This window comes from Bombina bombina, chromosome 4 (assembly GCF_027579735.1).
Source record: "Bombina bombina isolate aBomBom1 chromosome 4, aBomBom1.pri, whole genome shotgun sequence".
Classification (NCBI taxonomy): domain Eukaryota; kingdom Metazoa; phylum Chordata; class Amphibia; order Anura; family Bombinatoridae; genus Bombina; species Bombina bombina.
The window spans coordinates 513,506,785-513,520,709 of record NC_069502.1 but is presented as its reverse complement, the minus strand read 5'-3'; the positions used below and the strand labels follow the sequence as shown (position 1 = coordinate 513,520,709).

Here is a 13,925-nt window from a genome sequence, read left to right as displayed (position 1 = left end):
ACCTCCTGAGATTCCCAAACCCCTTGTGCCGTCAGATACCCCCACACAGCTCCCCAACCTGTAAGACTTGCATCTGTTGAGATTATAGTCCAGGTCGGAAGAACAAAGAAGCCCCCTGAACTAAACGATGGTGATCTGTCCACCATGTCAGAGAGTGTCGTAAAATCGGTTTAAAGATATTAATTGAGATATCTTTGAGTAATCCCTGCACCATTGGTTCAGCATACAGAGCTAAAGAGGTCGCATGTGAAAACGAGCAAAGGAGATCGCATCTGATGCGGCAGTCCTAAGACCTAACATTTCCATGCATAAGGCTACCAAAGGGAATGATTGTGACTGAAGGTTTTGACAAGCTGATATCAATGTTAAAACTTCTCTTGTCTGACAAGGACAGAGTCATAGACACTGAATCTATCTAGAAACCTAAAAAGGTTACCCTTGTCTGAGGAATCAATGAACTGAATGGTAAATTGATCCTCCAACCATGAACTTGAAGAAACAACACAAGTCGATTCGTATGAGATTCTTCGAAAATGAGAAGACTGAGCAAGTACCAAGATATCGTCCAAATAAGGAAATACCAAAACCCTGTTCTCTGATTACAGAAAGAAGGGCACCGAGAACCTTTGAAAAAAATTCTTGGAACTGAGGCTAGGCCAAACGGTAGAGCCACAAAACTGGTAATGCTTGTCTAAAAAGAGAATCTCAGACACTAAAAGTGATCTGGATGAATCGGAATATGCAGATACACATCCTGTAAATCTATTGTAGACATATAATGCCCTTGCTAAACAAAAGGCAGGATAGTCCTACAGAAACCATCTTGAATGTTGGTATCCTAACATAACGATTCAATAATGATAGATCCGGAACTGGTCTGAAGGAATTGACCTTCTTTGGTACAAAGAAGAGATAAAATAAAACCCCAGCCCCTGTTCCAGAACTGGAACTGGCATAATCACTCCAGCCAACTCTAGATCTGAAACACATTTCAGAAATGCTGAGCCTTTGCCGTGTTACCTGGGACACGGGAAAGAAAAAAATCTCTTAGCAGGAGGCCTTAACTTGAAGCCAATTCTGTACCTTTCTGAAACAATGTTCTGAAACCAGAAATTGAGAACGGAATTGATCCAAATTTCTTTGAAGAAAACGTAATCTGCCCCATACCAGCTGAGCTGGAATAAAGGCCGCACCTTCATAGGTACTTAGGAGCTGGCTATAGGTTTCTATAAGGCTTGGATATATTCCAAACTGGAAATAGTTTCCAAACTGATACCGCTCCTGAGGATGAAGGATCAGGCTTTTGTTCCTTGTTGCGAGGAAAGGAACGAAAATGATTATTTACCCTGGAAAGAAAGGGAAAGCAAAGTTAACTTAGAAGACATATCAGCATTCCAAGTTTAATCCATAAAGCTTTTCTAGCTAAAATAGCTAGAGACATATACCTGATATCAACTCTAATGATATCAAAAGATGGTATCACCAATAAAATGATTAGCATGTTATAGAATAATAATAATGCTATAAAATTATGATCTGTTACTTGTTGCGCTAAAGCTTCTAACCAAAAAGTTGAAGCTGCAGCAACATCCGCTAAAAATATAGCAGGTCTAAGAAGATTACCTGAACATAAGTAAGCTTTTCTTAGAAAAGATTCAATTTTCCTATCTAAAGGATCCTTAAATGAAGTACTATCTGCCGTAGGAATAGTAGTACATAAGCAGGAGTAGAGACAGCCCCATAACCTTAGGGATTTTTGTCCCAAAAAACTCTAATCTGTCAGATGGCACAGGATATAATTGCTTAAACGTCTAGAAGGAGTAAATAAATTACCCAAATTATTCCATTCCCTGGAAATTACTTCAGAAATAGCATCAGGGAGATTAAACACTTCTGGAATAACTACAGGAGATTTAAAACCTTATTTAAACGTTTACATTTAGTATCAAGAGGACCAGAATCCTCTATTTCTAATGCAAATAATACTTCTTTAAGTAAAGAACGAATAAATTCCATCTTGAACAAATACAAAGATTTATCAGCATCAACCTCTGAGACAGAAACCTCTGAACCAGAAGAACCATTGTCAGTATCAGAATGATGATGTTCATTTAAAAATTCATCTGAAAAAAGAGAAGTTTTAAAAGACTTTTATGTATACTAGAAGGAGAAATAACAGACATAGCCTTCTTAATGGATTTAAAAAAAAAAAAAAAATCTCTTATGTTATCAGGAACACTCTGAAAATTAGATGTTGACGGAACAGCAACAGGTAATGTAACAGTACTAAAGGAAATTTTATCTGCATTAATAAGTTTTATCTGCATTAATAAGTTTGACATGACATGCAATACAAACAACAGCTGGAGAAACAGATACCAAAAGTTTATAGCAGATACACTTAGCTTGGTAGCTCCAGCACTGGGCAGTGATTTTCCTGAAGTATCTTCTGACTCAGTTGCAACGTGGAACATCTTGCAATATGTAAAAGAAAAAAAAAACAACATATAAAGCAAAATTGATCAAATTCCTTAAATGACAGTTTCAGGAATGGGAAAAAAATGCCAGTGAACAAGCTTCTAGCAACCAGAAGCAATAAATAATGAGACTTAAATAATGTGGAGACAAAAATGACGCCCATATTTTTTAGCGCCAAAAAAGACGCCCACATTATTTGGCGCCTAAATGCTTTTGGCGCCAAAAATCACGCCACATCCGGAACGCCGACATCTTTGACGCAAAAAAACGTCAAAAAATGACGCAACTTCCGGCGACACGTATGACGTCGGAAACAGAAAAAAAATTTTGCGCCAAAAAAGTCCGCGCCAAGAATGACGCAATAAAATGAACCATTTTCTGCCCCCGCGAGCCTAACAGCCCACAGGGAAAAAGTCAAATTTTTTAAGGTAAGAAAAAATGATTGAAACAAATGCATTTATCCCAAATATGAAACTGACTGTCTGAAAAATAAGGAATGTTGAACATTCTGAGTCAAGGCAAATAAATGTTTGAATACATATATTTAGAACTTTATAAACAAAGTGCCCAACCATAGCTTAGAGTGTCACAGAAAATAAGATTTACTTACCCCAGGACACTCATCTACATGTTTGTAGAAAGCCAAACCAGTACTGAAACGAGAATCAGCAGAGGTAATGGTATATATAAGAGTATATCGTCGATCTGAAAAGGGAGGTAAGAGATGAATCTCTACAACCGATAACAGAGAACCTATGAAATAGACCCCGTAGAAGGAGATCACTGCATTCAAATAGGCAATACTCTCCTCACATCCCTCTGACATTCACTGCACGCTGAGGAAGACCGGGCTCCAACTTGCTGCGGAGCGCATATCAACGTAGAATCTAGCACAAACTTACTTCACCACCTCCATCGGAGGCAAAGTTTGTAAAACTGAATTGTGGGTGTGGTGAGGGGTGTATTTATAGGCATTTTAAGGTTTGGGAAACTTTGCCCCTCCTGGTAGGAATGTATATCCCATACGTCACTAGCTCATGGACTCTTGCTAATTACATGAAAGAAATAAATTCTGCAAATTTATATCCATGCTCATATATATATATATATATATATATATATATATATATATATATATATATATATATATATATATATATATATATATATATATATATATATATAGCTCTTGAGAGAATGGGAAACAGAGCGAAAAAAAAAAACTATAGAAAAGAAAACCGATTCATAAAATGCTGAATGAAAGTTCTCTAAGTGTTTACTGAGAACACTGAATGAGCTGGGGGCAGCGCTTATAACGGAAATTTTGGAGGGAAAATATAAAAAATTTTGGCGGGAAATTTTTGGCGCCAAAAAAATGGCACACAATAATGACACGTCAGCCTATGACATAAATAGCATCATCACATGCGCGACATGCAAAGCTGAAGATGATTTCTAATACACCTATCACTCTAAAAATCAACAATTTTGATTGTATATACAAAAAAACAAAATGAACCAAAATAAAGCCTAATGGATAGCTCTATTATAGCTGCATAAAAACAAAATTTATGCTTACCTGATAAATTTTTTTCTTCAAGATATGGAGTCCACAGGTTCATCTTAATTACTGTTGGGAATACCACTCCTGGCCTTCTGGAGGAGGCAAAGAGCACCACAGTAAAACTTAAGTATCACTCCCTTACCCACAACCCCCAGTCATTCAACCGAAAGGAAATGGAGAAAAGAGAGTAATACAAGGTGCGGAGGTGTCTGAGGTTTAGTCAAAAACTCATAAAAAACAAAAAAGGGTGAGTCCATGGGTTCATCCTAATTACTGTTGGGAACCAATACCCAAGCTAGAGGACACATATGAATAGGAATAGACAAGACAAGCGGACCTAGACAGAAGGCACCACCGCTTGAAGAACTTTTCTCCCAAAAACAGCCTCGGCCGATTCAAAAGCATCACATTAGTAAAATTTGAAAAAAAAATAAGTAAAGACGACCCAGTTGCAGCCTTGCAAACTTCTGCCATGGAGGCTTCATATTTGAAAGCCCAAAAAGAGGAACACTTCAGGTTGAATGAACCGTAATTCCCTTAGGAGATAGCTTACCAGCAGTTTCATATGCAAGATGATTAACACTTCACAACCAAAAAGAAAAATAGAAACAGAAGCTGTCTGCCCTTTATGGTTCCCAGAAAAACAACTAAAAGGAACAGAGGATTGGTGAAAATCCTTAGTTGCCTCCAGATAGAATTTAAGAACACACACAACATCCAAAGACTCCAAAGACTTTCTTTGTAGAAAGAAAGTTTAGGACATAGAGATGGAACAACAGTCTCCTGATTAATATACTTAGCGACAACCTCAGGAAGTACGAAGAACCGCTTTATCAGCATGAAAAATAAGATAAGGCAAATCATACTGCAAGACTGAGAATTCAGACTCTTCGAGCAGAAGAGATAGTCAAAAGAAACAAGATTAAGGCTCCAAGGAGGAGCAACCAACTTAAACACAGGCCTGATATTGACCAAGGCCTGACAAAAAAAAAATTGGACGTGTGGCACGTCCACCAAACGTTTATGTAACAAGACAGAGAAGTCAGAAATTTGACCCTTCAGGGTACTAACCAATAAACCTTTCTCCAGACCTTCCTGAAGCAAAGAAAAAATCCTAAGGACCCGAATCTACCCCAAGAGTAACCTTTAGATTCACACCATGAAAGATATTAACGCCATATCTTATGGAAAAAACTTCCAAGAAACAGACTTGCGATCCTGAATAATAGTCTCAACGACCAACTCAGAAAAAAACACGCTTAAATAGAAATTAAACGTTCAAACTCCAAGCAGTCAGCTTCAGAAAAACAAGATTTGGATAAAGAAAGAGACCCTAAATCAGAAGGTCCTTCCTTAGAGGACGTTTCCCCGGTGGGGGAAATGACATCTTCCACTAGATCTGCATACCATATCCTGCGAGGCCACGCAGGAGCTATTAGAATCACTTACGTTCTCTCCTGCTAGATACGAGCAAAGCCTCGTGGAAGAAGACCAAACGAAGGAAACAGGTATGCAAGCCTGAAAACCCAAGGTACTGCTATAACAACATCTATCAAAGCGGCCTTCGAGTCACTTGACCTTGAACCGTACCATTGGAAGCTTGGCGGTCTGCCGAAATGCCATCAAATCCAACTCCAGCCCCCCCCCCCCCCCCCCATTTGGGGGTTAAACTGGAGAATACCTTCAGATGGAGAACTCACTCCCCGGGAAGAAAAATCTAAGGGTGAACCAGATCTATCCTCAGAGAGATACGGATGGTCACCGCTCCATTGACTGAACCTGCCAAACTGCAGCACACTCAAATGGACTAGAGAAAAAAAGTTGACATCACTCAATCAAAAACCTCCAAAACCTTAAGTCACTGGAAAGAGGATGGAAAAACAGCTACAGCTGAATTCAACTCCTAACCCTCAGGTTACAAAAAATCTAAGCACTCCATCGGACCACAAGAGCCATATGTGGGCTAAACAGTAGACTGAAAAAGGAGGTAAGAGGGAGAAAACCTTGATTATCTGACCTCTGAAAGAAATATTCTCAGAGAATCCATCTAAGTTTCTAAAAAAGAAACTCCCTTGAAAGGGGAACCAGGAAACTCTTCCCCAGCTTCACATCCCCTCCAGGGAAGTGTTAACAAGGACAAGATCCCTTTAAAAAAAGGTACTCGAAAGAAAGATGACACCTGAACCATACAATGTCCAGAAGGGCACCCTTTATATTCCCCAAGACCTAACAGAATCTTCCTAGGATGACAAACTCAAAAAAATTTCAGTTGATCCCAGACCTGCATAATTGCAGAGCTCTAATGGGAACTAGAAAACGCATATCCTTCAGGTCTATGTTCCTTATGAACAGACCCTATTGAATCAAGATAGAATGGACACTACTTGAAGAAGTGTACTCTGAAAAACATGAGAGAACTACCTAGACCCAGTTTCTTTACTGGGACTAGCACTCCCAGAGAGGGAACCTGAACCCAAATCCAGAATACCTCTCATCATAGCAGGGCTGCAGATACTCTGCCCTAGAGAGGAATCTTAGATTGATACTCCCAGAACCCAAATTGGTAGAGATATCAAAGCATGGCCTGTCTCCGCCGAAAGAAGAAAGGAAAACTATCCTTAGTTTATTCCTCATGACTTGTGGCAGAAAAGACCTTCCTCCACCCGAAAGTCATAGGATAATGTTATCAGAAGCTTGAAATTGGAAGAAACATAGAAACATAGAATTTGACAGTAGATAAGAACCAAAAAGGCCCATCAAGTCTACCCATATTACATGTTATTTTTTCCTTAGGATAGCCTTATGCATGTCCCAGGCATTTTTAAATTCCTTTACAGTCTTTGTGTTTACCACCTCAAATGGAAGTTAATTCCATGAATCCGCCACCCTTTCTGTAAAAAAAATGCTTCCTTAAGTTTTTCTCGTGAATCTGCTACCCTCTAACTTTAGATTGTGACCCCTTGTTTTGGAATTTATTTTTTTGTGAAAAATGCTTTCAGCTTCTATTTTATTAAGTCCCTTCATATATTTGAAGGTTTCTATCATGTCACCTCTTTCCCTTCTATCCTCTAAACTATACATATTTAGATCATAGAGTCTTTCTTTGTACGTTTTATATTTTAGACCATGTACCATTTTAGTAGCCCTCCTTTGGACAGCTTCTAGTTTATTTATATCTTTCTGAAGATATGGTCTCCAGAACTGTACACAGTATTCCAGATTTGGTCTAACTAATGATCTGTAAAGTGGCATAAGAACCTTGCTATTTCTGCTACTAAAACCTCTTCCAATGCAACCAAGCATTTGACTGGCCTTGCTGGCTGCACTGCGGCATTGTATATATTCCCAATATTGAACCTGCATCTGCAGTGACATAACGCCTAGGCTGTACCACTAAGCCACAAGTAGGCTGCTAGGCTGACCCAATAGAGCTATTCCCGAAAGGAACAAGCAAATCCTTAAATCCCCAAGGACAGTCATAAAGGCCAGAGTGGATAAGCACCCATGGGGGAATTTGTCTTGAGGGCTAACACAGCAAGTCTAATTAGACCAGACATCACTCTAATTGAGCAAATAAACCTCCAGCTTCTTAATCAATGATCCGTAAAGGAACAACTATCCTCCATAGGAGTCAAAGTTCTCTAAGCCATAGTAGAATAGTCCCTTCTACTAAAAGCACCGTGCATTTAAATGGAGTCAGTGACAGGAAGATTCTTAAAAGAACGTTAGACAAGGAGAAAGGTATCCCTAGGTTCTCCTATGCCTGTGACTCAAGCACCTCTAGAAACACTTCCACATAGAAGGAACATCCTAGAAAGAATAAAGTTTATTAAACTTCAAACAACAGGGACATCGATGTTGTCCAAGAAGCTATAACCTCCTTTAACAATACACAAGGTGTTCAAGCATACATCTGAAGGAAACCACTTCAGCAACAGATGAAGGAAATATACTGGTCGAAACTGAGATTTTACCCTCGGACCTACTGTTGAATCCTCCTCCCCAGACTGGAGAGAAGAGTAGTCAGGAGAGAAGAGCAACCTGAGTAGCAGAAAGTGAGAGAGAAACCTTCTGAGACTTTATATGTCCTCTTGCGCTATCCCTGTAAGAGGAAAAAACAGTTAAAGCTACAGCTGCAAAATCTGCAGGGAAATACACTCCTCCATGAGTTAGAGGAACTGCAGGGCACTGCATGTGACACCATAGACGCTTGGGACGTTTAAGAAGAAGCTGTGGCATTGCCTAAACTGCATCATCCTGAGAGATATGAGGCAAGAACAAAAATGTGCTATAACTTTTTGTTTTAAAAGAAATTATTTGAAAATGAGTACTGTCACTTTAAATATAAAACGACATACCATCTAACAGAAACTTATATATATGGGAACAGACCCTTGTTCCACTAAAATCCTGAATAACGATATGAAGATAACCCCAAAGCCCTCTAACAGTAGAAGGAGGAAGAGGATTTAATGCAAAAGTAGCTAAAAACATAATTATAGGAACAGTCCCCTGTTCCAAATATATACTCCTGAACCCCATACTCTCCAACTATAGAAGTGATTTAATGGGAAAAGAAAAATACAACATAAGAAATCCGGAGGCCCTGCTGTTGTAGCTACATATCAATGAGATAAAGGTTGTTAAACACATCTGATGCTTTAATAACAGACTTGTGATCAAGGCCCCAGTAAGATACCATCTCTAACTGACAGACTATCTTAGCTTAAAACAACGAAGTTTAGGCAGTAGCTGGATCAAACTTAATCTGAAAACCATAACAGCAGCTAAACCTACCTCTCCGATCTCGGTCGGAGAGGCAGGCGTGTCACGTGAGCACTACCATAATGGTAATCGTGCTTCTCCGGCATAAAAATGGCGCTGCTCCGTTCTATACTACCTAAGAAATCGGAACAATTAAACGCAGTGCACAGCAGAAAAACAAGCGCATGACAGTGCAAGAAAAAACAGTAATTAAATTAATCATTAAAGGGTTTTTAACCCTCTCAGCTAGTTAGCTCTAGCCCAAACACAAATCCCCCTAGGGGATTCAAAATAAACTCAATAAACTTAGAAGAGTAAAGGGTGCAAACTTAAAAACGGAAGAGCTACCAAACACCAACACTCGTTCTGCAATCCTGCAGAAAGAAACCCTAACAAATAACAATACTCCACAAGCAAATATTCCTGGTACAACAAGATAACTCACATAAAAAAATAACACAATAAAACTTGTCTGCCTCATGAAACTGGTTAACCCCTTCATTACCAACAAAGAGGAAACCGTCTCTCTCCTACATATCACATTAAGTGCCTGTACCCTGCCCAAGCTAATATCCTACTAGGATATATTTTGTCCCAATAAAATTTGCAGATTCCCTTAAAGTGCATAGTCTCCCACATAGAAGACAAAAAAAGGCACTTACCTGCATCTAGCCGTCTGGCAGAAGGACAGCTCACAAGATATGAGAGGACACATCTCCTTGCAGAGACCTGTAGTAAGTGAAAGATCAGAGTCAACAACTCAGGTTTTCTAAACTATGGGCAGAAAAAATGTTAGGAAAAACGCAGTAAGGCCACCTTACAAGTTCCTAACTGCTTTAAAGCCAACACTGCCCTTACTAAAGAGACTGACGTGGAGTACGGCTAGACCCAGCCCTTGAAAAAGGGGAAAGATCAGAGAACTACTCTGGCTTTCAAAATAAACTCTTGATTGTAGTGAAATAAATCCAATTTTCTTCAGACACTTACACTTTACTTCTTCTATGCATCAAATCAATGAGAAGGAGTGGGGGTTGTAGGTAAGGGAGTGATACTTAAAGGGACACTGTACCCAAAAATTTAATTTTGTGATTTAGATTGAGCATGAAATTTCAAGCAAATTTCGAATTTACTCCTATTATCAAATAATCTTCATTCTCTTGGTATCTTTATTTGAAATGCAAGAATGTAAGTTTAGATGCCGGCCCATTTTTGGTGAACAACCTGGGTTGTCCTTGCTGATTGGTGGATAAATTAATCCACCAATAAAAAAGTGCTGTCCAGAGTACTGAAACCAAAAAAAAGCTTAGATGCCTTCTTTTTAAAAAAAATGATGGCAAGAGAACGAATAAAAATTGATAATAGGAGTAAATTAGAAAGTTGCTTAAAATTGCATGCTCTTTCTGAATTACAAATGAACAAATTTGGGTTCAGTGTCCCTTTAACAGCTTTACTGTGGTGCTCTTTGCCTCCACCTGCTGGCCAGGACTGGTATTCCCAACAGTAATTAAGATTAACCCGTGGACTCACCATATCTTTGGAAGAAATACGATTATCAACATTCCATGAGGCTAACATAATACTTAGCATCCTAATTTATAAATAAATACCTAGCTCAAAAAAAAAACCTGTATGTTTCACAGACTCTACCAACCTTGACAAGTATTTAGCCACAAATAAAGTCACTAAAAAAGAGCACTGAATTACTGATTCAAGGCATGTATACAAACAATATATAACAACTTTACTTAAAAAGTGCCCAATCCATAGCTGAGTGTCTTATATAATAAAAGTATATACTTACCGTGTAAGACACCCATCCACATATAGCAGACAGCCAAACCAGTACTGAAACATATCAGCAGAGGTAATAGTAGAGGAGTATAATGTCAATCTGTAAAGGGAGGCAGCAGATGAATCCCTGCAACCGAATTTACAGAGAGCCCTAGAATAGATTTCCAATAGGCGAAAAAATGGTATTATCAGAGAATACTCCCTTCACATCCCTCAGACAAACACTGTACTTAGAGAGGAACTGGGCTTCAATATGCTTAGAAATGCCTTTCACAGAAGAAATCACGCACATCATGCTTCACCACCTAAGGAGGCAAAGTTTGTAAAACTGAAGTATGAGAGATGTGGGAGGTGTATTTATAGGCATTTGAGGTTTGGGAAACTTCGCCCCCTTCTGGTAAGAAATGTATATCCCATACGTCACTAGCTCATGGACTCTTGCCACTTACATGAAAGAAATACTGATTTTTCGTCTAACTCACTTGGCATTTTGTTAAGTGATAAACAAAGTATTAACATTGCTATCTTTGATAAAATTCTTATTTTAAAGCATTATTTTCACACCTTTATATTAATAAAATAATAAAAATAAAAAAAATATGTATCTATATATAGATTTATGTATTTTAACCTTCACGTAACTTAATTAAAACATACATTTTTTCAAAAAGCTAGCCCTCCTCGCTAGTGTTTTTTTGTGTGTTTTTTTTTTAATAGAAAACGTGTGATCCACTTATCCAAAAGCCTTCATAGCTCTATGGCTCACTGAAACTAATATATATGAACTCTGAAGGCTCTCACACATGTGCAATGGTGCTGAAAGGGAAAATCCTGTAACACATTTTTAATCAGTGAATCTTGGAACCTTGCCAGCTTGCACACCGCAGCCAGAGTATGAGCACAAAGTAAGTTTCAAAGTGTATTATTAAAGGGACATGATACCCAAACGTTGAAGCAATTGATAGTGATGCTGCATAGCTGTAAAAAGCCGAATAGAAAATATCACATCTCTATGTAAAAAAAGGAAGATATTTACCTCAAAATGGCCTTAGTATTCACACCACATTGTAAAGCACTTTAAGCAGGATCAGGATACTAATAATTGACTTGCAAGGAAGCGTCCATCTGGCATGTGCAGGCATAGTCATATTATTTGCCTATTTAGTTAAAGGAACTTTACTATGAAATCTCACGAGATTTCAGTGAAATCTCATTAAATCACAGCAAAGGAGCACTTACTTACAGAGCACTTACTCTTGTAAGATGAATACATTTTCAGGGGATATATTCTTGTCAGCTTTTTACAGTTATGGTGCATCACTTTCAAGTTATTTAGCATATGGGTATTATGTCCCTTTAAATGGTAACTATTGAAGCAGTTGAACAGCAGGGGGCATTACATACTACACAACAATACAGAAAGGAAATGGAAAGGCCAGAGGAACTATCAAGAAAAGGTAGGATAATAATAATTTTTTATTATATAGAGTAGCAAATAAAAAATAAAAAACAATAACATGTTATAGCAAATTTGATGGGAATGGCATATTGGTTCTAAAGGGACATTTTACCATGAACTTAATGAGATGCTAGTTTATAATGAAAAGGAAGAGAATTGTATAAAGAAGAAGAATAACATACTGGTTTAAATAAACATATTGCATTACTTTGCTGCTCAAGCACATTTGGACGTATTACCCTCCTGTATTAGCGTTTTACAAGAACGCTAATTTCTATGCAAAAACAAAGTTTGATAGTGCTATTGTCATTTCTATTGTCTTCTGTTAGTTACCATCGTCTTTCTTTAAAATTCACTTTTGAGCCATAAATATATCTCGTTTTAGACAACAAAATGCAGAGAAATGTACAATACAACACAATTGTAGTTACCTTATCAACCACTGCAGCCTTCACTGTTTTTTCAGCATCTCGTTCTTTCTTCTTTTCTTCTTTCTTTTTCTCCTTTTCTTTCTAAAAAAACAAGAGTGAAAGAAAACAAAATTACCTTTTTTGTCAGTCTAATATATTTTTTATTGAATTACATTTCTTCAAATCTATAGCCATGTTCTGTAGTGTTAAGTTGTAGATTAATAACTAGTCACTATTTACAGTGGGTTTTGAGCAGCCTAAAATATAAACAAAATTTTTTTTTAATCCGGTTGTAATTACTAAGTGCAACTTATAACATCCAAGTGAAAGATATAACACCAACATGTCAGGCAAAAATAAAGACAATTCAAAAACAGAATCACTGAGTTGGAAAAAGGATCAACCCCTCCTAAAATCACTTGTAAACTCAACAAGGTGTAGCTAATCACCTTCTCAACAGCACACACAGCATCATTTGACCTTCATCTGTGATCAGCTGTGGGCATATTGATTAGCTCAGCATGAAAAGAGCTTCCCTGGAGCATCTTAGTCCCTGGTAGTGCAACTGAAGCAATCAATCAACTATAGGTGGCAAGGCACTGTCAAAAGATCTCCGGGATAATGTTGTGGACGGGCACAAGTCAGGAGATGGATACAAGAAAATATCAAAGGCTTTATCAATGCCTAGAAGCACAATGAAGTCTATTATTAAGAAGTGGAAGTTATTAGGTACAACACAGACCCTCTCTGGATCAGGACGTCGCTCCAAACTGGATGAAACTTGTCAGAGAGGCTACCAAGAAGCCCACAGCAAGCAGTTGCAGGAATTTATGACAAAGTGTGGTCATTGTGTGCATGTGACAACAATATGACAAATTTTCCACAAATCTGTCTTGTATAGGATGGTTGCAAGAAAAAAGCCACTCCTCAATAAAGGCCACATGCAGTCAAGACTGAGCTTTGCCATAATACACCTAAGAGATTCTGAGGCCACTTGGAAAAAGGTGTTATGGTAAGATGAGACTAAAATTGAATTATTTGGACTCAACACCAAACAATATGTCTGAAAGAAATCCAATACAGCTCACCATCCAAATAACACCATACCTACAGTAAAGTATGGAAGTGGCATTATCCTGTTATGGGGTGTTTCTCTGCAGCAGGCACTGGAACACTTGTTAGAATAAAAGGAATAATGGATGGGGCAAAAAATACATCAAATTCTTGAGGAAAATCTGCTGCCCTCTGCCAGGAAGTTGTCAATGGGAAAAAGGTTTACTTTCCAACATGACAATGACCCAAAGCACACAGTAAAAATGACCACACAGTGGTTGAAAGAGAAAAAGGTAAATGTCCTTGCATGGCCTAGTAAGAGCCCAGACTTAAACCCCATTGAATATCTGTGGCATGACTTGAAGACTGCAGTCCACACACGGTCAACATCCAATGTAATGGAACT

At 38.2% G+C, this 13,925-nt stretch overlaps 1 protein-coding gene across 2 annotated transcripts in view; it reads right to left on the bottom strand.

The window, feature by feature from the left end:
• The window catches only part of SMAP1 (small ArfGAP 1), a 1,140,917-nt gene that overhangs the window by 557,207 nt on the left and 569,785 nt on the right, over nucleotides 1-13,925 (bottom strand). For both annotated transcript variants that reach the window (XM_053710427.1, XM_053710429.1), the window contains one exon: nucleotides 12,488-12,568. In XM_053710427.1, coding sequence (XP_053566402.1) covers nucleotides 12,488-12,568 — 81 coding nt within the window. The remainder of the gene's footprint in view (nucleotides 1-12,487; nucleotides 12,569-13,925) is intronic.